Below are 25,904 nucleotides of genomic sequence, written 5' to 3'. Positions count from 1 at the left end.
GTCAAAGTGCATTGGGACTTTTAAGTTACAGTCTTAAACTCAGGTTTAACTTATCAGCTTTATCCAAAGAATAACCTAGAACTGCAATCCAAACAAGTAGGACATTTGGAGGTTGTTGTGCTTGCTTAAAAATTGTGCGTTATCGTGGCTCAGACTGACAAATTGTTCGGACAACTTTGGGCCCATTAAGAGGCCTCATCAGACAGTGAATAGACCCGCTTGTTGTACTCGAGGATCATGTTTCATGCACCAGCTCTGTCAAAGTTGAAGCTCCAGTCTTTGCAGTCGGATGACGTGGCCGAAGGTTGCGGTAGCTGCGCCGACAGAGTTTCTATAATCACCGTGTATCCATCGTTTTCTGCGCTGACTGGACGTCGTCAGCCACGTGCCTCTTTTCAGCCAATCGAACGTGCATACGACGAACGCTCATGAGGCTCTTACGCCATATGCGTACGAGAGCATCCCTAAAAATTGCCTCTGTCATACAACCAGGAAGAAGGTGGGATAGCCGTGCAAAGCTAACATCCCCAGTCTTTCTGCACACTTTTTTTCCGAAAATAATGGGATATTCCAGGTGGAAGGTGGTAGCGGCGGTGTTTTTCGCACTTGTATGTTCTTTATCACCTGTCGACGCAGACGAACATGACCACACGGTAAGACACCTTTTTGAGAGGCCGACTGAAAAGGGGGAGCCTTGAAAATAATGGACGTTTGTGCTCTGTGTAACCTGCTAACTGTAGCCGCGACGGCTAGCTACACCCCACAAAACAGAATTATAAACGTGACAGGGTTCATGACTTGGTCTTTGCGGGTTATATACTGATACTGGGTGAGCTATCAAACGGGTAGGCATTCATTTAGCCGGCTAAGTTGTCACTACTTATCGGCCTAAGTGCTTATGAGTAACGTTTGCTTGCTAGCTTGTTAGCACATCTTCCAAGCTGGTCTTTGCAACCTTACTTGAGCACCGGCGGAAGCTACACTTAAGTTAGCAGCTAGTTAGCCTGTAGCTAACGTTAGTTAGTTAATCAAAGACAAGATTTATAAAACTGCCGTCCGTTTAGCCTCGCAAACACAATTAATGAAAAACATTTACTCTTGACATCGATTAAACTTAAGGCCCTCTTCATATTACTTTTGTTCTCCGTTGTCAGATCCAGCCGCCCTAATTACACCTGGCTAACAAGATAATAATGTGCATTACATTGTCTTAATTATAAATGGGGCGCTAATGTGGGAAAGCTGTTAAGTAAAGAGGCGGATGTTGCATTCAAGAGAACTTCCTTGCCAGTGGTACACATAGCTAACCCACAACAGTGCTACGAGGATGGCCCGATAACAGTGTGTAAAGAGCCTGAAATTTACATTTCTTTGCATGATTTATAACGTGGTAGTGCTCTGAAAGTTGCTGCCATTGTTTTAAAAGTTGTTGGCAACTCACAGAAGTTTCTTTGGTGCACTATCAATAGAATAAGAATAGGACACCAGCACTATTTGCAGAACTGGTGTAGTATTCCTGGATTTAATTATAAGAGTCCTCCTGTTTTCCTTTTGCAGTACACAGATAAGGAGGAGGTAGTTTTATGGATGAACACAGTGGGGCCTTACCACAACCGACAGGAGACATACAAGTATTTCTCGTTGCCCTTCTGTGCGGGCTCCCAGAAGACCATCAGTCATTACCATGAAACACTTGGAGAGGCTCTGCAGGGAGTGGAGCTTGAATTCAGCGGCTTGCAAATAAAGTTCAAAGGTACTTACAATGACTTTCACCTGTTTAGGACTTATGAATCAGCAAGAGTATTACAACTAAAAAATGTTGCTTGTCTCTGGATGTCTGGCTTTATTAATTCCACAAAACTTCCTACACTTACTAAAAATGTGATCTTTATCTCTGTAGAGGAAGTCATGCAGTCAACATACTGTGAAATAGAGTTGGACAAAGCCAAACGCGATGCTTTTGTCTATGCCATAAAGAATCACTACTGGTACCAAATGTACATAGATGACCTGCCAATCTGGGGTAAGTGTTAACCACTTTTTATTTTATTAACACGTCTACTTTTACATGTTTCTTTTATTTTGTCTAGCTTCTGAGGTGTGTTCTTATTACTATAGATGTAATAGGTATAATATCAATCTACTGAAGATCGATATTGGGTGACATTCATCTTTCGACTGTTATTACCCTGTAAGCACATAGGATTACATTCACTACTAGCAGTATAGGGAGTAGATGGAGAATAACCAAAGCCCAACAGCAATGGAAAAAAAACATAGCCAAATCATTATTTTTTGAACAATATTTTTTATTGCTTTTGCAACAGCATACAAAGATTTGTTTACACAGTAATGTGCAGCAGTAGTAAAGACACTCCCCCTCAAAACATAGCCAAATGTATTTTTAACATCTTCTCTCATCTCAGAATTTCACGCATCCCCTCTTACTGGCTATCAGTGGTGATGTGGCATCCAAGAGCTGTGTCAAAGTGCTAATATTTAGAGTAGAGTGACCGACATTTTCATCCTGATGGTGAAGAAGTAAAACCAGTTCTTATTCTTGAGATGACTGGTCCATTTATTCTTTACTGGTGTTGTAGGGAGGTGTAACCGGACACAATGTCATGTGTCAAATGTCAGAATAAAAGGCACTCAAGATTTAGTCTTATGTTGTATAATATTGTTACAATGTCATGTGTCAAATGTCAGAATAAAAGGCACTCAAGATTTAGTCTGATGTTGTATAATATTGTTTTTGTTTTGAATCAGCTTAATTAGTGCAGTGTACCGGTTGATTAGCTTATATACTTCGTGTGAATCCTCATCAGCTTTATGTTTTAGAATAATTTTATGGTATTATTCTGACTGAAAACTATATTAATGAGTGGAACCATTTTGACATAAAATGAATAGAGACACTGGATGTACTGAGTGTTAGGGCTGTCCAGAATAATAAACACTTCCCAAGGTGAGCTCTTCAGCCCATGTGTTAAAGACAATGGCTGTGGTGTTTTTTCATCTTTATCTGTGTATATAATGATAACTCAGAGAGAAAGTTGGAAGCAACAGCAGGTTTAACTTTTCTCTCACGCTGTGCCCCGCTGCTGTCTCACTTTTTGAAACCTCTCCATTCACTCACCCACTGAACATGTCAGAAAGAGTCAGAGTGCTGTTCCTGTGCCAAACAAGCAAGACATTGTTAAGATGTGTAGGATACAGTCTATCTTGTATTTTATTTCTTTTGCAAAGAAGCTTAATATAAAACAGAGTTGTTAAATTGGCAACGAATTGTTTATATTTCCAATTTGGTTGCTGAATAACAACCTAATGGATATTAAAATAGTTGAATATTTGGATACAGAGCTCATAAAAATTCTCCTGCAGCTCTCAGTATTCATTTCTCATGTGCAAAAGCGTTTCGTATAAACCAAAAGAAGGATATTAATGACTCACTACTGTTACTGAGTCAAGACTGTCACTCTAACAAGCAGTCAGTGTGATCACTCACATATGTTGGAGTAGTACAATGGTGCCACTCCTACCCTGTTTAAACAGACTATGCAAGCTGATGTAGAAGGAAGTGGGAGGGGCGCTGGTATTTGCTCAAACGTTGCTGAGTTATGTGTCGCATAATTAGGAGCGTCATGAATATCTATAAGTCTAACATCCGGGTTGCTATTGTGTGAGAAGTGCACTGGTGTGCCTTTTCTTTTATGACATGTTTATCAGGGTTATTTAGCTCAGCAATTGCAGACCTGTCGTTCATCACTTTCAGAACTTGCGCACTTGTAGTACCGCTTACTAAAGTGAGCTCGCCTGCATTATGTATGCTAGAACAAAAATTCCTGTCTACATTAATTTGTGGTGCAGAATGTGCAACAATTTTTCAGGCATTAAACATTAAACAAACAAACAAAAAATATATATATAGTTAAAATACATGTAGCCACAACATTAGATTTTTATGTTACCATTAGTCATGTCCCCATGTAGTGGAGTAACAGGCTGCTGATTCATAGGCTGCTGATTCATAGTTCTAGCTTTGCATCAGACTTTTTTGCTCAGCAATGACCTTTTATGAAAACTAAATGCTGACTGTAACAAGTGAGTAGAGATTATGCTGTTACAAAGTTATCAAACCTTGCCTTTATTTGGCATTTACACCCTGATTGTTAATGTTGTATAACTAAAGGTTTGCTGCGTTTATTTTCACCTGTCCATTGGACCACTGCTGAATGAGATCTCGAGTTATTTTTTCGTTGTTGTTTTTTTTTTTTAAAGGTATTGTTGGTGAGGCAGATGAAAATGGAGAAGAGCACTACCTGTGGACGTATAAGAAACTAGAGATCGGCTTCAATGGCAATAGAATCGTTGACGTAAATCTGACCAGCGAAGGCAAAGTCAGACTTGTACCAAACACAAGAATCGCAATGTCCTATTCTGTGAGTACTTTTTGATGAACATTCTGGGAAGCTAAAAATCATTGTATATATGCCATATTTGACTTATACTCTCTTGGGGATACATAGGACATGTAAACACATGCATAAATGCCAATGAACCTCTCCTATCCAGGTGAAATGGAAGAAGTCAGATGTAAAGTTTGAAGACAGATTTGACAAGTACCTTGATCCATCCTTCTTTCAGCACAGAGTGAGTGAAATAACTTTTGTGGTGTTTCACATGCTTCCTCTTGCCAGTGGGGATACCATTGGCTTGTTGTAATAGCACAACTCTGTATGACATTTCAGAAGATGCAAGTTGAGCCTTGCAACAGATGTAATGTAAATGACCAACCTGCTGAATAAGAGTCTTTGTTTTGTTTTTTTGTTGTTTTTTCCCATGCAGCGTCATAATTCATTTGTTTTACTCAAGTGTGAATATTTGATGTACTGTTTTGATGCAAAGAGCTTTCCAGTGTTGCTACCTCTTAAAGAAATTTTTTGATTTTACTATATGTTTTTTTTTTAGATTCACTGGTTCTCCATCTTTAATTCCTTCATGATGGTCATTTTCTTGGTGGGTCTGGTGTCCATGATTCTTATGAGAACGCTAAGAAAGGACTATGCCAGATACAGCAAAGAGGAGGAAATGGATGACATGGTAAGCTTTGGATGTACTTGCATGCTTTAACATGTAACTAAGATCTGTTCTTGTTGTTTTTTCCCCCACCACGCTTTTCTCTCAGTTTCCTTATGTTGCTTTGTACCAACAGGATAGAGACCTTGGAGATGAATATGGGTGGAAGCAGGTACATGGAGATGTGTTTAGGCCGTCAAGCCATCCACTGATCTTCTCTTCACTTATTGGCTCCGGCTGCCAGATTTTCTCAGTCTCCCTCATCGTTATCATCGTCGCTATGGTTGAGGATCTGTACACAGAGTGAGTAATTGAACATTTTGTTATGATTGTAAGATTTCACTGAGGACTGTTTTTAATCTGGTTTTTAATTGCAAAGTTGATTTCTATGTATTGGATCCCTTATCAAAAGTCTTTGTCTTCTCTCACTTACGGTTTTATCAAAGAGCAAGGTTTAACTCATTCAGCTAAAATTCAAATATGCAATAATCAGGAAAATATGTACTGTGAAAATGCTCATTTTTGTGTAAAGTTGTGAAAAGTTGCAGTCTTCTAGCACCCCCACAACTACACGAGCTCCCAGGTTTAAACGCCTCTACGAACTTAAATTCGCTTTCTTTGTTTAGCTTGAAAAGTATAAAATGTGCATTATTCTGTGTTTTAAAAAGTTCCACAGCAAAACAAATAAGCTAAAGTAAAAATACAGTTTTTGTTTGCAGAGTCTGCTGGCTTTATAGTGATAATGACTTCAGTTTCTCAGTCAAAAAAAAGTTGTCTGGCAGCATGGGAAAGTATTCTAAATAATCCCAAGAAATCATTTCATGCAGTCTTGGCTCTTGCAGAAGTGCAGACTGAGTTGTTGGCTTTTATTTTTAGTCTCCACAGCTATGGTAAAAATCCCATTCTGGTATGTCTAGTGACTAATGTGGCTAAGGTTACAATTACCTTTTGATGTAAGGCTCAAAATGCTAATATTGAAGAACAATTGGAAAATGGAGACTTTTAAGATTGATGACTGAAGCCAATAGACGAGAGTTTTGTGCGGGTTGTGTTTTTGTGTTGCGTCACTGCAGAGAATGGGTATGAAGGACTGTTAACCTGGTGTCACATGCAAGCCGTTTTTTCCACTCTATAAATCCAGACTTTATATTATAACATCTGAGAAAGTTAAAGACGTGCTGTGATCTTGATAATAACATTTAATAAGATCACTCAGACAAAGAAGTGGAAGAGATACTGTGCTGCTCCCATTGGCTTCATTTCACTGTCATACCTTTTCCTAGAAGAGGTGTGAACAGCAGCTCAGTTGATTTTAAAGCTACAGACTCTGAAACAGGATCGTAGAAAAAAGAACATCTGTGCTATATTTGGGAGCTACATGTTGAAAGAGGTGTTCTTGGAACTTGCATTAACTTGTTAAAAAAGCATTACCTTACATTTTGAGGGGTCTGCTACCTTACGTTAGTTTGTTGTAGTTTGTCATGCTTAACATTAACAAAATGATTAGGAAAAAAGAAAGAAGACAGAAAAAGAATAATTAATTATCATTTGTGTATAAATAACAGGAAATTTAAAAATAGAAAGTAACCATTTTGTAAATCAAGGAATCAAGTGGTTATTTCTATCTTTCTTCTTTTGTTTTAGACAAAGAATTGAGTGCAAGTGTGCTATAAAATACTACAAAAATTATATGCAACTCCAAGGGGAGTGGTCTTCACTTGCCCTAACTTTTTCTTTTCCCTGTAGGAGAGGATCCATGCTGAGCACAGCCATTTTTGTGTATGCTGCAACCTCTCCTGTCAATGGCTACTTCGGGGGAAGTTTGTATGCAAAACAAGGAGGTAATAAAATAGTTTATTTTCTTACAAACAAAATATGTGTGACATGCCCTGCTAAAGCAATTTGTCGTGTTTTGCCGTCTGATTTATTAATTTATTTTTTGGCTTAATACAGGCAGGAGATGGATTAAACAAATGTTCATTGGGGCCTTTATGATCCCAGCCATGGTGTGCGGGACTGCCTTTTTCATCAACTTCATTGCTATCTACTACCACGCCTCCAGAGCCATCCCATTTGGAACTATGGTGGGATTTCACACTGCAGCACCTCCCTAGAAACCACAATGTTATGAAGAACATCCTCCAAGTCAAGAGCCAGCATTTAAATTGTGTGGCCGCATAGATCTCTGGTATCAGCAATGGGATTTAGTCATGCAGGGGAACACAACTGAAGTAATGAGAAAAGTGTACTAACAAATTGAAACACAATATGCACACTTCACCTGATATTTATGACACTGGAGTCCCAAACCCACCGTAGAGTTTTAATTCTGTTTGCTTTATTTCTTCATTCAGTGCCAAATGTTTTCAGACACTACAGCAATAAAAAATGCACACACACAAACATTTCACATATTTTTTAAATTGCTAATTACAAAAATTACAAACAGCTGTTTGTTTGCTCCCCTCAGCGCTGCAGAGCTGATCAATCAAAAGTGTCACGAAATAGCCATTGTTCCCCTGACTCAGCCAAACCTCAGAAACATCTGGAGCAGGTTTTTGCTCTTTCTGTCCAAACCGGAGCATCTGCTGATGAAATCCATTCATCTGTTACTCTTCCAGTTTAATGAACATTTGAGTTTGTACCATAAGATCACGCAGTGAACATTAACTTCTGTAACACAGTCAACAAAATTAAAACAACTAATTGGGGATGTGAAACACCCTGGATAATGGCCGTAAATACAGGCCGCCCAACTAAAACAATTAAATGTTTGTTATCTTTGCAGGTTGCTGTCTGCTGTATCTGCTTCTTTGTCATCCTGCCTCTGAACCTCGTGGGAACAATTTTGGGGAGGAATCTGTCTGGCCAGCCCAACTTTCCCTGCCGAGTTAATGCTGTGCCGCGGCCGATCCCTGAGAAGAAATGGTAGGTGTGGTTTGACGTGGACAGTCGCAGTTGTCTTTGCGTTAGTGACAGAGATGTGGGGTCAGATAATGGATAGAGTGTAACTGGAACTTAAGACTACCCTGAGGTCACCGCTTTCAACAGTTTTTGTTTTTAGTGTTGTCCCTCAACGATGTAAATGAGAACACGTATCCCTAAAATAATTCTCTCATGCAGACCCTGCCCCAAGTGCCGTTCAGGGTGTTAGTTTGTAAGGGGCACCGGTCAGAGGAGAGTTATTTATGATTCTAGTAAGTGGCAGGTTTCCTTTATTTTGTTTATAAAATGTCAGAAGATGTAGGCTTAGCTTATCAGATCAGTGGGCAGTGAGAATGTCGTACTCGATGCAGGTGACACAAGGTGTTGAATGGCCTGTGTTTAAGTTGCCAGATGTCAGGTTTAAAGTTCAAAACATTTAAGCTGTCTGCACAAACACTTTTAGGTTATGAAATATGGAAAAACGATCGACTGCAGGTTTATTAACATTTACAACGTTCTGCCAAGCACTGTGGCCTGCTGCCAAATGGAAAAGGTAGATGTGACCTAAGGCCATTGTCTGACTCTACTTGAATTTCCAATCTGTCGACTTTTCCCCCTTCTCGCGTTCGTAACACAATTTGTCATGTGTCCTTACCCCGAAGGGGGACTCTGACACGAACACTCAAGGATACACGGCCACGTCAATATGTTGAATTTTGTGCTCTCAGGTTCATGGAGCCAGCTGTCATCGTGTGCCTTGGAGGAATCCTTCCATTTGGTTCCATTTTCATAGAAATGTAAGTGCATTGCAGTGTTACTGAGGGACTCTGTTTAAAATGATCCAGACAGCCATGTTGAAGGGTTTTTTGTTTTTGTCCTCATGTGACAGGTACTTCATCTTCACATCTTTCTGGGCCTACAAAATCTACTATGTGTATGGCTTCATGATGCTGGTCCTGGTTATTCTGTGCATTGTGACTGTGTGTGTCACCATTGTGTGTACATACTTTCTTCTCAATGCTGAGGACTACAGATGGTGAGTTTTTTTCCCACATGGATCTCTGGAATATCAGCCACAAAACTGAGGCATTGTCATCCTGTCATCAATCCTCATTCTCGTTTGCTTGTCCCTCTCTTCCAGGCAATGGACGAGCTTCCTCTCTGCTGCATCCACTGCTGTTTATGTGTACATGTACTCCTTTTACTACTATTTCTTCAAAACTAAGTGAGTTTTACTCTTTATTAATCCGATGAAACATCCTGTTGTAGAAGTGCTTACATCTTACACACCTCTTACATTTTAACCTGTTGTATTTCAGGATGTATGGGCTGTTCCAGACATCCTTCTACTTTGGCTACATGGCTGTGTTTAGCACTGCCCTGGGAATCATGTGTGGTAAGTTTTAGGTCCACTTAATTTTATATCGTAGGAGGTCCAGGCCCTATTCCATGAAGCAGGTTTAGCTAACTCTGAGTTTGTTAACCATGAGATGAAAACCCTGGTTTTCTGTGCCAGGAAAAAGTTAACTAAGTTGGTTACCGTGGTAACAGATCATGAACTAAAAAACTCTTGAATTTTTCTCTGCACCTAAACCAGCTGATTGACACTCACTCATTCCTCATTTGTAAAGTCCCTCTAACAGCAAATGGAAGAGCAACTTAATTGGCAGATGTTTATGTTTTTAGAAACAGTGAAATCCCACCTTAGAAGTTAGGTTGGAAAAAAAATCACATCAGGGCTGTTACAACCAGTCACTCATCAATATATAAGGATAGAGACAGACAGCTCAGAATAACATCTATGTAGTCTACATGTTTCTTACTCTGTGGGCAGTAATCCAACAGTCAGACTCTTAGTCAGTTCCTCTGAAACATTACTGTAGCAGTTAATGTTTAACTTAAATGCATCTGCATAATAGCTTGCATCTGTATAAAGATGCATAATATATGATCTGTTGTCAATCATTTGTCGTGTTGTAAAAGCCACACTGATGGGGGGGAAATGTCTGTCACAGCTGGGATTTTGGAGATGGTGAATATTTTATTTTATGATTTTAAGACCTGAAAACTGGACTAAATGTATTTAAAGTGTCTTTTTATATGCAGCTGCAAGCTGTCTATATTCTGAACATATCTGCTGAAATTTGTTCACAGCTTGAGATTGTTGTTACATGCTTTCAACATTTTCAAAGGTTTGAAATTCAGACTCCGAATCTCAACATATTTCCCACAAAAAATCACAAATCAGTCTCAGTGGGTCAACAGAGAACAGGATCTGCCCAAAGGCAAAGGCTCTGTAACAAATTAGCAAATGGACCGAAGTCTACTTGCAAAGCAGGAGAGATCCAAAACGGATGAATAGATCACAGGTTCAGACCAGATCAGGCCCCCATCCAGTTTAGGTTGATTCTGTCTGGATCCATTTATAATGGCTTAACTTTTCCAGATAATATTTTTTTGAACGCAATGTTCATAAACTGTAGAAGAGAGAGGGAGGGGAAAAAAATGTTTTAATTTAATAAAAACGCGTCTTGAAGGTGGCTCCACCCTGCAGTCTGCTACTGTCTTCAGTTTCTCTCACCTACACTCTGGCCCCGTAGGGTTAAAGCTAAATAATAAGATTTAAATATCAAACCTAAAATTAGAATTCAACCTTCTTTTAATGAAAGTTCAAGCCGGGTAAGTGATGATCCAGCTTTGAACTTCACACACGCACACACACATGTGTTATCAAACTTTTATTCTCTCTATAATGGTGACAGCAGACCAAGCTCATTAAAATCTCTTTTCTCTTCTTTGCTTTTTAAGATGACTGTCACGGTCCACACTGACACACATTCATATTCCTTGGTTTACTGGATTTAAATAACACTTTTTATTTACCCGTTGCCATAGTGAACTGTGGTATCAGCTCCATTGATGATGGCTTTCTTTCTCCACTCTCACATGCTTAACTCGGGGTGAACATACTCAGAGTTGATTGAACTTACTCCGCTCAGCTGGTCTGGAACAAGAAACTCAAAGTTAATCAACTTTGAATTTATTTTTAAACTCAGAGTTTGTTGAAGACTCATCTCAGAATAGGAACTATTAGATGTTCTGCCAAATGTAAATAGCTGTTCACTGCATAAACACCAGTGGTCTCATTTATAAAGGGTTGGTTTTGTGTTTATGTGACTTTACATACAGTTCGTTTAAACAAAAGGAAGAAAAGATCAATTTGATTGGTGTATAAATGCAAATATTGAGGTGATACTTGATGGATCACTGTCACAGCAAGAACCGTTTATTAGCAGCATTAACACTGTACATTGACAGTTTGTGGATTTAACCTCGCTTTACTTTTTAGTGACTGAAACATGCCTTTTGCTTCCTGCCTTTAAAAAAAATGTTAAAGGCAGGAAGCAGCAGCTTCCATAATTTAACAGTTTTACTTAAATTCATGTCTTGCAAGGTTTGCTTTTCCTCTTACCTGCACAAATTTCCTCTAAATTGCTCATTTTCACATGAAGAATGCCACCTGCTCATGAATAGGAGTGCCTTTGTGATCTTGTGCAAATTCTCCAAAAATTGCTGCAAATTATCATCCCAGGTGGATTATTTTTGTATATCAAGCTGTAAGTCTAGCTGTCAGAAATCAAGAGAATCTGGGAAGTCTGTCAGCAGACACGGGGGACCTCAATAATTTGAAGATATTAATACAACTGCTTACATTTTATTGTAAGACGTGCACAGTACTGCGACAGGAATAAAGGAGAATTGTTGCTCAAACAGAAAGTGGGTTACGGCTTAGACAGGTGGTGGTCGAGGGGACGCGACAGTCATAGAGATGGACGTGAAAATATTAAACAGCAGGTGGTACAATGGAGGGGGCTATAGAAGTACAGTAGACAGCTGCTACGGTCAGCAATCTAATAAAAGCTTTTCACACCTCCCTATAAACGATGTTAACCTGAAATTTCATTCATAGTTGGGCTTGAGTCAAACATGGAGAAAAGCACACTGACTGTATGATTTAGGCTTATTCAGTATGAAAAATGTTAGTCGTATGTACATACAAGTAGTTCTTGCATGAAACCAATTATCTTTTTAGAGAAATCTTATTTTCTACATCGGTTATTCAGCTCTAAGTGCAGCTAAGTAGTCTTTTCCCCACCAGCTGCAAGCCAAACTCATTTTTCAGCTGAAAGAGTAATAAGCCAAGGCTGACACTCATGTACCTTGAAGGACCTTTGTGGAGCTTTCTCTGATCTGCATCAGGTAGTACACTGCCTCCTGGGCTGTCTGTGTGTCTGAATACTCATTTTGTAGATGTGGGATGTGCGTTTCTCTGCTAAAACCTTTATTGGATACCTCACCAGTAATCATCCTGTCTCGTGATGGATTTACCTGCAAAGTAACAGCAGAGTTTGATACCTGGTGCTGTCAAACAAAAAGCAACTTGCTCACAGATCATCTTTTGCTTTTCAGGTGCCGTAGGATACATGGGAACAAGTGCCTTTGTGAGGAAGATTTACACAAATGTGAAAATTGACTAAGAAGTGAAGCAGCATCAACACAGGGATGTTAATGGATTTGCCTAGGCGTATCCCAAAAGACGGCGGGCACAAGTCATTCTTTATTACTTTTCTTTCTTGCAAAGAGATTGTGAGAATCTCACTTTGTACAATGTAGTTTTTCCATATTTTTTTTTCCTGTGAAAGATTTTCAACGCCGCAACTCAATAGTGAACAACAGGAGACCTGCGGAAGAGATATCAAACACAACTTTTGATTTTTATCAGTTGCTTTCAAACAAACGTTGAGGGAGGCGGCGAATGTTTAAGGCTGACATGGCTTCTCTTTTCCAACCCAGTCCCACCTGAGACCAGAGAACATACAGTACATGTGATATTGATGGAATAGTGTAGCTCTCTTCAGTGAAGAGGCCTGAGTGTATTGAAAGCCTTTGTTCTGTTGTGTCAGAATATTGGAGAGTTGGGTTTGTGTTTGTGTTCTGACTCTGAAGTCTATTTTGTATTCATGAAGTCACTCAAATTATTGTTACTATAGTACAATTGGTTGTTCCCATTGTTTTTTCCCCAGTGGTTTCCACAAAAAAAAAAATAATTAAAAATGATCACCCAATAATCATTCACCAATTTCGATTATTCTTAACTCCCTGTTAAGGTAGCAGTCCATCCAGTCCAGAGATTTTAGTCCTGCTGTAGTTTACTGTACAGACAAAGAACAGAGGGACTGAGCAACAGCTGAGGTACAGCAAGAACTGGTTTTTTAAAAATGGATGTTTGATGTGATCCCATTTATCTGTTTAGTTTTATGTTTTCTAAATGTTTGGGTTTGAATGAAGTCTACATGTAAAGATAATATATGGATGGTGGGCAGTGTATATAACCATAATAATGTACCTTTAGATGTAGATCCCAAATGTATTTTCGTTGTACAGATTTACTACAGGGTGTTGTTTTTTTCCTTTCTTCCAAAAATGAATCGTTCAGTTAAAACAATTTGTTTGTTTGGTGCTTGGGGTGGGGCTGGTGGCGCTGTTACATCTTGCCTGAAATTGCATGAAGTTTTCACCAAATCATCAAATCAGATTTCACTTCAGCGCTGTCAGTTTTTTTTCTTTTTCCTGATTGTTGGCATCTTCTTGGTTTCAAAATGGAAAGGCGCATTTTGATGATTTTCTAGACACTTTATTTTGATTCCATATGTTATTTAAAGCCTTAAAAAGGCTCTACATCTTCTGGTAAGCCATTTCCATCACGTTCTGTTGCCTAACCCGAAACATCGTCTGTGAATGTTCAACGGAAAGAGGCAGTGGCTTTGTTTCTGCAAACATACTGTACAAATTCAACTTTATGTACACTTAAAGATAGATGTTTTCATAACCACACACAGTGCTGCAGTGTGTTTCAAATGCTCCCCCCATTTTGTGTAAATTCAGTATGTACCCTACTTGTATGAGAAGTGGCATTGCCTTCTTTTTTCTCTTGATTTCCAGTTCTCCCCCACTGAAGATGATTTTGGCACCTCATGTTGTGTACCAATGTCTGATTAGACATTTTGAACCTCCATATTAACTTGCTGTAAAAAGAAAATAAACATGTTTATGTACAGGGGTTATTAAAGCGTGATCTTGACTTTGATGGTAAATACTGTTGAACCTGATTAGAACAGTCTACAGCATTTATTTCTAGACTACAGCATTATAGTCCTAGCTGGACCACTAAGGAGAGGCAGCTAAGATGATGAAGTTATGGCAGGAAAAATAAGACAAACATGAAGACCACTTTATTCTGTGGTCTGGTGCATTATTCAAGACAAAGAGCTGTGGTTTATAAAGCGTTTGTTTATTAGAGCATCCAGATGTTATGAGTAAATGCATGTGTAAACTCAGTATATTTCTAGATTTGTACCACGTTTAAGCCTTGAGTCTGCTGTGAAGTGTTCAGTTGACTTTTTCAAAGTACTCCTTGGATCCTTCTGGTGTTGGTTTGATCTGAAAAACAAACATTACAAAAACTGAGAAAGGAGGGAAAAAAAATGTGTATGGTATCAAATCCACATTAGCTGTTATAGTCTTGAATGGACTGAAACAGAGCCCAGGTGTACTCACTGTTGGGGAGTGAGGGGTCCAGCTGGCCGGACACACCTCCCCGTGAGTCTCCACAAACTGGAAGGCCTTCACTAGACGAAGCGTCTCTTCAACACAGCGGCCCACCGGCAAGTCATTCACACTCATGTGCTTCACCACGCCATTTGGATCAATGATGAAGAGTCCCCTAAAGGAAAAAAGACCAAAACATCAGACATCTTTCTAAACAAGTTTAGGTCTCGATGCATGCTCATCCAGGTAAGGAAATCCTTGTTCATCTGGACGTAGCATTTTCAGTGGAAGAAACATTTCGTCACTCATCCAAGTGACTTCTTCAGTTTCAGCTGACTGCAGGTTTCCCCAAGCTCATAAACAGTGTTAGGTTCTCCCTTCAATATTGAGCAATACATAAAAGACCAGTTACAGGCACTATTGCAACACTTGGTGATACATCTGGATAAACCCACCAAATGAGAGAAAACACACTTTAACCCTCTCAAGGCAGGCGTTGCCGATTTGCAACAGTTAAAAACTAACAACCTGATTACCCCACATACATATTTTATGAGTGTTTTTTTACTCCGAAGTACCACTGCAGGACTTGGTTGTGCATTAGCAACAAAAAGTTTAATTTGAGCCTGAGGGGGTTGAGGCCTGTTGCATAATATTCCCTGTCTTCAAATTAAAAATACCCAGTCCTCTGGGTATTTAAATCAACAATGATGACAGTAGCAGCAACATTAGTCACTTTTCCAGACATTTAAAAAAAAGTTATATCCAGTGTGCTTCCAATTAGGTAGGTAAGTAAGATGAGTTTTTCTCAAATCCACCGTTTTCTACTACTGTATTCTGTGGTCTCCTGAAATGAGCTTTTTCTAAGTTTATTTTGGGTATAGATGACAGAGTTGTGGAACTGTGGGTGTGAATGTATGACGTTTACCATTTAAAGCCTTTATACAAACTGACCATGTAAAATAAAATTTAATAAAAGACGTGAGGATAGAACTTTACAAAACACAAACAGTCTGGCAGAGACATTCCTGGATGGCAAAAATCAAAGGAAAACTGTTTAATATGCTCTATTAAAAGTAATCCCCATGATTCATGTTATCAGATTCTGTTAGGGTTCCTATTACAGCTGTGCACATTTTTACTGGTTTGTGTTTTATGTCTTTGGTTTTTTATTTTAGTACTGTGAGGGAGTTGTGGACTGATACTTGTTTCAAAGCACATAATGAACTCACCTCAGAGCAATTCCTGGACCGTCCAGCAGCACACCATAGTCTCTGGAGATCTGCTTGTTGAGATCTGAGAGCAGAGGGATGTGGATATTTCCCAAGCCTCCAACCTGACAAAACATAAAAAGATACATGAACACAAACGCTGCATAGTGCTTCTAGTAGTGTTTGAGAAATAACAGCTTTTGAGATGATTTCACGGTACTGCAAAGTGCTGCAAGCACAACACACTCTGAGGTCAGTCATTTACTAAAGGCTCCTTGAAGTTCTACTTCAGAGACTGAATAGAGAACACACAGTGATCTGAACCTTGCACCGTGTGCCGCTTACTGAATAACTATTACACTGAATGTACCTTTCGTGGCGTGTTGATCCATGCCAGGTGGGTGAAGTGAGAGTCCACAGACACTCCGACCACCTCGCAGTTGACATCGTGGAACTCGTTGGCCTTGTCGCTGAATGCGATGATTTCTGTCGGACACACAAATGTGCTGTGGTGTAACAAAAAATAAAAAGCACTTATTAAAAATCATAGCAGATCTGCAGAAATACTGGAAAATCTCAGGCCATTAATGCCAACATTTTATTCACTTCATCTCATGCTGAAAATTATTCTTATCAATACTCACAAATCCAGTGGGTAGAAGAAAAGGACCAGGTATTTGCCCTTGAAATCAGTGAGGCTCATGTCCTTGAACTCCCCATTGTGGACAGCTGTCCCTTTAAAAGCAGGAGCAGGCTGGGTGACAGCAGGGGCCCATCTGGAAGCGCCTGATACAGCAAAGTCAAACTCTATTTATTTATCATTTATTTATCAACATAAGATATGCAACAGTCTTCTTTTTTGTCAATTTGCCTTTGTAAATAACTGACTATAAGATTCATGCTGGATAAAACAGTAATTTATTGTAATGTCATCTGGTTAATGTTTGGCTTGTCACAGATATACAAACATCTACACTGTTTATCTGGCAATGGGTGGTTGGGGTTGGGGGTGGGAAAGCAAGGCTTTTGCAGAGTGAAACATACACACATCAAACATGATTTTAGTTAGTTTTATAGATACATCTCCCCTTTGTTTGCTGCAATGTTTTTTTAAGTACACAGAGCAAGAACATTAATGTTATCTAAAGAACACTGAGTTGCAAAGTTCTGAAAAATTCAGCTGTCATACGAGTTCAAGAAAAATCAGAAATAAAAAGTCGAATCATTCTCTCACATCAATTTTATGACAGTAAGAGTATTTTTTGTCATAACTGCTGTAACAAACATGATATTACAGCAAAGCTAACATTTGAACAAATGCTTTTAGTTTATATCCACAACACTGAACACTTGAGCAGAATTTAACCAACCAGGATCACAAACATAACGATACTGTTGATATTGCTGGAAAGTTAATTATAATGACTATAATTTTTCCTTTTGAGTACAGCTGTAACCAACTGTTTGGTAAAACTGCCCCATATTGCATTTTGCAGAATAAGATTGATAAAAACAGTATAGGGAGAAAAATGCTATCATCTTATCCTGGAAAGCAAATAACTTACTTCATTTCATCTGTAAGTTATTTGATCAGTTGACTAACTCATGGTGTGGTTTATATACAAGTAGAAAACAGAAAAATCCTGCCAGAGCTGAATCCGGCAGTTTCATTTCTGACTGCATGCTGTGTGTTTTGGTTCTGTACATACTGGTGGAGAAACAGGATCTCTGGAGTGCAGGAGCGGTGAGGACTCTTGCAGCCCCGCAGGCTCCATGCTGACAGGCTGCTGCGGCTTTCAGCCCTCCTGCTGCAACCCTCGCCTCAAAAATAAATAAAAAGACATTAATATGACATGAATAATCCATAATCTGGAAGGATATTTAGCTCTTTTAGTTATCAAGTTGCCATTTTACTAACTGCAACAATGGTTTAGGACTGGAAAACGAAAAGGTATCAATGCTTTCAAGCTTGCAGATACATTCAAGAGTGTTCAAACCAGTGAAAGAATTTGTCCTCCGTGAAAGGAAAATGTCCTCTAATCATGTTTTTCATGGTTTACCTTCATTGGTATCACCTGAGAATCTAGTGAGCAAAGGTGATGGTGGTGCTTAAAGAAAGATCCTCCAGCATTAAACAAGCCTTGTTAAGAAACATTTTAAAATGAGAGGTTATTTAATGAATTTGAGTTGATAAAATTAAAGGTCTAACCCAACAGTTTCTCCACACTGAACTAAACCAAGGTCTTTGTGAGTACTGCTCGTTCTTTAAATACTATACTCACACTGAGATATTCCACTGCTATGTTATATACAGAGAGTACGTGAGCAGCACATCTTAAATGTTCCTACTGCACATACACTGCCACCATAAATAGTTCAAAAACACATGTGCCACTTTAACTTTTTAAAGTGACTTTTCTTCCAACATGGGTTATGAATTATTTAAATGGATTTATTTTTGCGACACCGTACTGTTATATGTCGGCTACAGTGTGTTCTGGAGTAGCTTGAGGAAACATTCCCGCTGTGTGTGTGTGCGGAGATTCTGTCTATCAACACGCACCACCTTTAGGTAAGAAATTATTTTTTATTCAAAACTTGTTGAACGAATTGCTTAGCTGGGATATCAAAGAGAATTTCCAAAAATAGGAGGAAACTGAGGCTACACTGCCTCTATAAGTTTCTAAGTCATCCACTTGCTTTGGCTCCCAAACGGTGAAACCGCAGCAGGAATTTTATATCAGCAAGTGCTGTTACTAACAGAAGGAAAAATAAATCACAACAAAGCTTTCTAAAGTTAGAATTTTTAGTCGTGTTCTGCAGTAACAGTAACGAGTGCCCTGTCCTCCACACTAAGTTTCTCTGACTCCTCCCCTCCTGCTGCAGCTGGAGCAGCTGTCTGACACTCAGTTTTTATTTCCTCATTCATATAATTGATATCAAAGCTCATACTGAAGGACACTCATCTGCAGAAGTCTGTATCTTTACGAATACTGAAATCCCTGTTAGGCATTATTGACGTCACATTTAACCTGACCACGTTCATAATAAATGCATCAAAGTCAGAGACAGCAATCACTGGACCTCAATGACTTTATCATCAGCTCAGAATAAAACCACATTAGCGCTCTGAACTATGCAGGCAGTTCCCCTGCAGTGACTCATTTACTGTACATCACTGTAACAATCCCTATTAAAAAGGCACTATAACAAAGCCGTTTACAGCAGGGCTGTCAAAGATAACACCCAGCAAAGACTCCAGACTCTGGTCGCTAGGCACCTTTGGAAAATGTGATGACATTCATTTTGGATTTTTACACTACAACTTAAATAACAGACATTGCGTAATTAACCTCTGTTACTTGAGTCAAGGATAAAAAAATTAAATGACCCTAACGATAAATGTCTTTATTTACAGAAACAAACAAACAAAAAAGACATTTTCTATAAATTAACAAAAACTTTGTATTATTATTATTATTATTATTATTATGCGATTTTCAACATGTATTTTTTACAATTTAAACCTAAAAAGTTGTGCTGACAGATTCTGTTCATTTTGTTTCACTTACTACAAAAAAGAGAAAAAAAAGAAAAAAGCTTTATAATGTGGAGAAAATATATTTGCACGTTGAATTTGTAGTTAAACTTCTTTAAGCTCCTATGACCTGGCGTCCACATCTGGTGTTCACTGGTAATTCTTTGTTTTTACATTCGTCAGGCCCCAATGTGACCAAATATCAAAGAGAAATTAAAAATTCATGTCGTTGAAGAGTTTGGGTCTTAGGAGGTTAAACTGTAAAAGAGGAATTTCTTTGGTCTGGCCCATGTAAGATCAAAGTGGACTGTATGTGGCTCATGATGTAAGATTAGTTTGACATCGCTGGTCCACCTGCAAAGAATCAACCACTACGATGCGTCTGAAACTTTTCTGTATGGTTTCCTTTTTTGAAGACTGCACATTACACATAAATCAATTTATGTGTAGAAGTACAACATGTGGAAGGTATTCTAATGAGTCAGACAGCAAACAGTGGCTGAGGCTTCCAGAAAGGGACCCCCATCCCCACCAGCACCAGTATAAACTATATTTAAGAAAGAACAAAAAGGACAAAGCAAAAATAGATTTACACCACGGGAGATAGAGGATTATCGTTGTTAATGCTAATGTCTGCCATGTGCCAAATGTTACTGATTGTGCAAGTTTTCTGCTGTAAGAGTTGTTAAACCTGTAGACTGATGGAAAGGGTGGGGACAGTAACATTGCACTACTAGGCAAACTGCACTAATATGCTCTCACTGGACACTGTCATCCAGCTGTAGCAGGTTAGACATGCAAACAAACGGCTGATAATGAGCCGGCTAAAACAACAACAGCTGGTCATAAGCCAACATTATGCCAGCTCGAGTTCCATCTGATAAATATGTTGATTACATTCTCACGTTGTATGGGAGTTTATTGGCTAAATGTCTGTCCAACAATGTTACATCCACTCCAAAGAAAGTTTCACTAATGATGGCTAACTGCAGCAAAATCATCGGTGCTTGCTGACATAAAGGTTCAGGATATTCTCAACAACTCGCATCAGTATTGCTTTCAAATAGAAGTGAGCTTCACTGACTAATCGACTTGCTTCAGACTGCTTTCAAAGTTTTACAGCCTCCTCCAGAGTAAATGGACATAGATATACCACAACTGAGGTAAACAGTCACTAAGATATACAGCAGCCAGAGTTGGTTGTCCTACAGCGCTCAACATAGCTAGGAACATGCACTTATATTGGGGGGTGGAAAGTAGGTTTTACTGACATCTAGTGGTGAGATTTTATACACCATACCTTTAAAGTAAAAGCTGGGGCTCTTGAAGCATGTGGACTGCAGAATAAAATTCAACAACAGCTCAATCACGCAAAACAAACTGCCTTAATATTGAACACAATTCAGCCCCAGCTCTGTTACCATTCATACAAATAATAATAATAATAATAATGAATCTATATTAGTCATGGCCTACAAAGTGAACACAGCAGTTGCCTACAGGTGGTAATTATTATCATACTAAATTTGAACCTCTGTTGTGTTCCCGCCTTCCTTTCTTTAAGACTTTGTGTAATTAATGAGATTAATTGTATGCGACCTTCTTTTTTTTTTTTTTTTTTATCTTAATACAAGGCAACTCAGTTCATAACTTTTACCCTGTTTACCATAGAAAATTCTAGTACAATGCATCAAGATGGCGACATTAACGTTTCTATTTAAGTCACGAACGTCATTTTTTAAGGTTTTGTTTAGGAATAACCACAACTCCACTCATCGCTCTTCTTATGAAGCGAGGCTTGCGCAGTTGCCGCGGGTTGACACCGGTGACAGATGGTGCTCAGGTTCAAATGTGCAGCACACACAACATAAATGCGGAGGACAATTTTTCATTTATTTGTTTATTTTAATCAATACCTGCTATCAACACTGACTAATGACTTATGTGCAACAGCGCGAATAACAAATGCAAAGTAACGTTATATAAAGTTGCACTTACAGAGGTCCTGAGCAGTTTTCCAATGGTGGCTGCCATCTTGGATTATGTCACTGGAGGCACGGTTGAGCAGGTTATTACGCACGTGCTCAATTCCAACCTCTCCTTGGAAGGAAAAGCTATAAAAATAAATGAATTGTATTAATATTTTGCCAGCTCATTTTATCGAATAAGCCGACCATAAAACGTATTTTGTGACAAATTATGGCGCATAAAGAAAATGCTAAAGTCACGGTACCTTCAGGTACAGCTCGTAATATTGAGACAAAAATATTTTAAGTGAGCGAAACACGAAGCTGATATTTTTTTCTTTTTAATTTAAATTGTGTTTGTTTGACCGTAAAAATGCTAAATTGGTTGTTGTGGTTTCTGTTGAACACGCTGAGCAGAAAGCCACTAGGAAGTTAAAAAACAAACAAACGCGACGCCTGATATATCAGATATCCCTGAATGTAGCATAAACCTCTGCGAACACGTGACTGGTGGCGGAAGTCGAGTCTAATTAGAAGTTGACCTCAAAAGCATGAGAAATGCATGCTTGTAGGCCATGTAGTGTAATAGTGTCACTGTGAGTGATTTAATTTATGAAACGTGAATGTACTCGTTGTTCTAATGGATCCTAACCTGTTGTACTGGAAAGCAGAGGGACAGGTAACGGTGCACAGCATGCATAGCATCACCTCTCACAGTTACCATGGAATTAGTTTCTCTCACGCTTTTTCACGACTACACTTTTCCTGTTTTACAGTCTTTCCTCCGTCGACTCAAGATCTGGGTTAATCTCCTTAATCCAACCCTCCTGCTCTCATCTGACGTGAGTAGCAACCACTGCAGTGATTCGATATTATGGGATGAGTGAAAAATACCTGATGTTTACCTTGTGATTCTGCTCTCCGCAGCCTGAGATACAAAAGGCTCACTCTCTCCTTGGAAGCGGAGAAAAATTAAATGAAAAGGTCAGATTATGTTGAAGGATCTGAGTGCACAGTGGTCACGTACACAACACTGTGAACCTGCTGCAGGTTGTTTTACTTCTCTTTCTTTCATTTTCTCTACTAGGATGAAGCTGCACTGACCATCTCACTTGTAAGTCTTGCAAGAAATGACCCTAAATTAAGATTTCCTCGCTATCAGTCTTATTAAAGTATTGTTAAGTGGAAGGAGCTATGTTGTGCAGATGTGATTTAAAGGAGGATGACCACTTTGTCTCCACAGTCATCTGTCCACGCTGATTCTGGGGCTGCTCTTCCCCTAATATTTCGGCCGCCAGGTAACAGACTTTTACAAGTATTGTTTACAAGTTTCCATACATACATTTGCAGTGTGATCAGTTCATATGTGTGATAACAAAGATTTAAACGGTTGTTAAAGATTCTACAAAGGCTGCAGGCTTTCCAGATAAACACCTGTAAGTTCAAACAGCAATCAGCTGGGTTTTTTCCCATGTGTATTCCTGAAGCATTAAAATAGACCTGTTAGACTTTTCCATATTTTATCTCGAAAGAAAAACTTTGGTCATGTGTTATATGAGATAAAGTTTCAAATAACAAGGTTAACATGTATAACATATATATATAAGTAACCTGCGTGATCAGGTAGAAGAAAAGGAGCTTAAGAAGGTGTGTCAGATTGACGGGCTGCACCAGGGTCCATTATGTCTGTGAATTAAATGAAAGCTACCCTAGTAGAATCCAAGTAAATGGGCACAAAAGCAGTCCATATCTATATATTGTGCAATGAAAAAGGGGAATGAATGCAACAATATTTCAAAACATGCAGCTTTCTTGTGATTTCTTTTTAAGTAGTCTTCAGGAATAGTTCTCCAGGCTTCATGAAGGACATTTAAAGCTCTTCTTTGGATGTTGGCTGCCTTTTCTTCTGTTCTCTGTCAAGATGATCCCACACTGCTTCAATAATGTTGAGGTCCAGGCTCTGGGGAGGCCAATCCATGACCGATAGCGTTCCACTGTGTGTTTTTTTTCTATCCAAGTATGCTGCACTGCACTAGCAGTGTGTTTGCAAGGTGGAACTCAAATGAACTCGAGTCTTATCCCTGTTTCCCCCTTCTTAATAATGGCTTCCTGACAGCCACCTCCCATTGAGACCATTTCTGATGAGGCTTTGGTGAGCAGTAGATGGGTCCACTGAAAGGTCAGATCCATCTCTCAGCTCCTGTGTCAGGTCTAAGGATTTTATTTATATTATATATTTTTTATTTTTTTCATGCCTTTCAGGTACTCCTCGTCTGCTGTAGTTTTTTGACTGTCTGATGTGTCTGCACATAACAATCGTTCATCCCTTAACTTAAATGTCCTTTCATGCTTGAATGATTCAGAACACAGTCCTCTGAAAATGGTACAACGAAAGAACAGAAAATGAGTGTAAAAGCAGCTGATGTCCAAAGAAAAACTTTGAAAGACGTTTAGAAAGCCTGCAGAACTATTCCTCAAAAGCACTTAAAACACTTCTAAATAATAAAATAAACTGTCTCCTTACAATAAAATTTTTTTTTTAAAACACAAACAAGGTGCGCCTCAAGACTTTTGCACAGTGCTGTATATCGCTGAAAGAGTTTTACAGGAGATTCTGATGAGTTTATGTCCACCTGCTTCTTTTCAGCATTTCTTCCTATATCAGGACCTTTGGTAGGTGTCTACTCCTTTATTTATATTTATATATATATATTTTCTTTTTTCAAAAGGAAGTTTATTTATTTAATTTCACAGGTTGTTGCCAGTCTTTTGCCACACAGCACTGTGAAACCTGCTCTGTTTTGGCAGGTAACAAAGCATATTGATCAGATTGATAAATATATATATATTAGACATGAACAAAGTAACTAATGGCAAATATTCCACTGCACTCTTTCAGTTTCTGCTGCAGAGTTACAGTGCTGGGTTCAATTATGCAAACAGAAATTCTTCATCAGAGCAGGTAAAGTGTTTAGATCAGGCCTATATTTTCATTTATGAGCTGATTGTGTGATCAAATAGCTTAATCATTTTTTTTAAGTGTCTTTTCTCTAATCTCGAGCCCTCCCTCTGTTTCTGCACTTATCTCTCAGCACCAGGGGTACAACATTTCTCTGAAGCAGCTTCTGTTGATCACTGGTACAGTCTCCTATACAACATGTGCAGGGGTGTGTGCATTTTGATTATGGAAATCGTAACCGTAATGCCTCAAGTAAACTTTTGGTTTTTCAGTCATTGTTACTTTGTATCTTCTGTTTCAGGCCCTCCCTCAGATTTTTATCAACAGACTAGGTTTAAGAAGCTCAGCAGTGCAGACTTTCTTTAGGTCAATATTACCAATCCCTCTCTCAGGTAAGTTCTGTGTGCTGAATACAAGCTGCTGTGCTTACTGCATAAATAGTATTGTGGAGACTCATACAGTAGAAATCATCCCAATGCAGACACTGTATTTAAAGTTTGCATTTTAGGTTTTCTACTAGAGTAGCTTTGCATGACTTACAGTTCAGAATAATCCTTGTGTATTTTACACTTAGATTTGGTGCAGACCCTCTGTCTGAAACAAGCTGCTCTGCTTTTAAAGTAATTTTCTTCTTATCCTGATTGGCTTCCTCTTGCCAAATGAAGGTTTCATAGCAGGTGGTATGAGCTCACATATTTGCCTGGGAAGACCATATTGGGGATAATAGGAAAAAAATGAAGCCTGAGCCTATTGGTACCCTAAAAGAGTAAATGAACTAGCATACTTTCAGCTCTGCAATGTTGTTTTACTCTCCTCAGCTACTCTGGCCTTCTTCAATGTGTTAACTGTCAGAAGTGAGGAGTCAGAAACTGGCATCCAAGTGTTTGATCACAATGGAAATCCTGTTGGCATGTCCAAAGCAGCAGGAGAAAAGGTATTTTTAAATTAAAAAAAAAAAAAAAAGAAGAAGAAAAATCAGTAATTTCAGTGAAATCTTGATGTACTAAAGATCTTTCCTTTTTCATAAGGCTGTGTGGGAGACTGCCTTGTCAAGAGCGGCACTATTCGGTATGACCGCCGCCATTCCTAATCTGCTGGTGCTACTCATGAAAAGGTCAGCCTTTTGTTAAAGCCGTCTTTAACACCCTCCGAAGAAAATCAGGTTTGACCGAATAGATTTTTCTTTACAGGGTGAGATCTTTCCAGAGGAACTCTCTGCTTGTCGCTCCTCTCCGACACATAAGCACCGCGCTCGTCCTTGGCCTGATGATTCCCGTTTCATTCAGTCTCTTTCCACAGCTGGGAACGGTAAGGGTCGGGGTCCTCCTCTGCTCTCAGGTTTTGTTTTGCTTTCTTGAACTTAGCTGACACTGACCTTGTTTTGCAGATAAAGAGGGAGCAGTTGGAGGAGGAGCTGCAGGCTGCAGCAGTTGGGAGACATTTATTCTACCACAGAGGACTCTGAAAAGCAGCTTTAGATAGATAGAAGACACACAATCCACTGACACATGTTTCACAAACTGCAGAGAGCATGACAGGAACAACCCCCACACCACACACGCTCCCCCCCCCCCCCCCCCCCCACACACACCCCAAAATAAAGAGTTTATTTCAAG

General features: G+C 39.1%; 3 protein-coding genes across 3 annotated transcripts; 2 read left to right on the top strand and 1 right to left on the bottom strand.

Moving 5' to 3' along the window:
- Window positions 1-431: 431 nt before the first annotated feature.
- On the top strand, window positions 432-14,120 carry tm9sf3 (transmembrane 9 superfamily member 3). Its single transcript, XM_006799022.3, has 15 exons — window positions 432-653; window positions 1,558-1,753; window positions 1,901-2,023; window positions 4,282-4,442; window positions 4,576-4,653; window positions 4,972-5,103; window positions 5,216-5,382; window positions 6,826-6,920; window positions 7,033-7,163; window positions 7,868-8,007; window positions 8,733-8,801; window positions 8,894-9,040; window positions 9,146-9,229; window positions 9,324-9,400; window positions 12,475-14,120. The coding sequence occupies exons 1-15, from the start codon at window positions 447-449 to the stop codon at window positions 12,540-12,542; spliced, it is 1,875 nt and encodes a 624-aa protein (XP_006799085.3). The 5' UTR covers window positions 432-446; the 3' UTR covers window positions 12,543-14,120.
- A 215-nt stretch (window positions 14,121-14,335) lies between these two features.
- On the bottom strand, window positions 14,336-21,475 carry prdx3 (peroxiredoxin 3). The gene is made up of 7 exons (XM_087850354.1): window positions 21,361-21,475; window positions 17,534-17,645; window positions 16,469-16,610; window positions 16,195-16,330; window positions 15,846-15,949; window positions 14,623-14,788; window positions 14,336-14,505 (listed from the first exon to the last, which is right to left on the bottom strand). Exons 1-7 carry the CDS (start codon window positions 21,394-21,396, stop codon window positions 14,455-14,457), a joined length of 747 nt encoding a protein of 248 aa, XP_087706480.1. The 5' UTR covers window positions 21,397-21,475; the 3' UTR covers window positions 14,336-14,454.
- A 353-nt stretch (window positions 21,476-21,828) lies between these two features.
- On the top strand, window positions 21,829-25,866 carry sfxn4 (sideroflexin 4). The gene is made up of 14 exons (XM_006799021.2): window positions 21,829-22,008; window positions 22,106-22,171; window positions 22,257-22,313; window positions 22,417-22,443; window positions 22,573-22,627; window positions 23,977-24,002; window positions 24,084-24,137; window positions 24,229-24,291; window positions 24,422-24,496; window positions 24,590-24,680; window positions 25,107-25,222; window positions 25,317-25,402; window positions 25,479-25,596; window positions 25,676-25,866. Exons 1-14 carry the CDS (start codon window positions 21,970-21,972, stop codon window positions 25,751-25,753), a joined length of 951 nt encoding a protein of 316 aa, XP_006799084.2. The 5' UTR covers window positions 21,829-21,969; the 3' UTR covers window positions 25,754-25,866.
- The last annotated feature ends 38 nt before the right edge of the window (window positions 25,867-25,904 follow it).

Source organism: Neolamprologus brichardi, chromosome 13, assembly GCF_056152115.1.
Source record: "Neolamprologus brichardi isolate AB-2024 chromosome 13, ASM5615211v1, whole genome shotgun sequence".
In the NCBI taxonomy this organism is placed as follows: Eukaryota; Metazoa; Chordata; class Actinopteri; order Cichliformes; family Cichlidae; genus Neolamprologus; species Neolamprologus brichardi.
This window is presented reverse-complemented; position numbering and strand designations above follow the sequence as displayed.

Excerpts from the sequence above, each read along its gene's own strand:
- tm9sf3 (XM_006799022.3), top strand. The coding sequence starts at position 447 with ATGCGTACGAGAGCATCCCTAAAAATTGCCTCTGTCATACAACCAGGA. Across the intron at positions 2,024-4,281 it reads AGATGACCTGCCAATCTGGG|GTATTGTTGGTGAGGCAGAT; the intron begins GTAAGTGTTAAC and ends TTTTTTTTAAAG. Across the intron at positions 6,921-7,032 it reads TTTGTATGCAAAACAAGGAG|GCAGGAGATGGATTAAACAA; the intron begins GTAATAAAATAG and ends GGCTTAATACAG.
- prdx3 (XM_087850354.1), bottom strand. The coding sequence starts at position 21,396 with ATGGCAGCCACCATTGGAAAACTGCTCAGGACCTCT. Across the intron at positions 17,646-21,360 it reads GAAAACTGCTCAGGACCTCT|GCGAGGGTTGCAGCAGGAGG; the intron begins GTAAGTGCAACT and ends TTTATTTTTGAG. Across the intron at positions 16,331-16,468 it reads TTCTTCTACCCACTGGATTT|CACATTTGTGTGTCCGACAG; the intron begins GTGAGTATTGAT and ends GTTACACCACAG.
- sfxn4 (XM_006799021.2), top strand. The coding sequence starts at position 21,970 with ATGGATCCTAACCTGTTGTACTGGAAAGCAGAGGGACAG. Across the intron at positions 22,444-22,572 it reads CTGCACTGACCATCTCACTT|TCATCTGTCCACGCTGATTC; the intron begins GTAAGTCTTGCA and ends TTGTCTCCACAG. Across the intron at positions 25,403-25,478 it reads CTGGTGCTACTCATGAAAAG|GGTGAGATCTTTCCAGAGGA; the intron begins GTCAGCCTTTTG and ends TTTTCTTTACAG.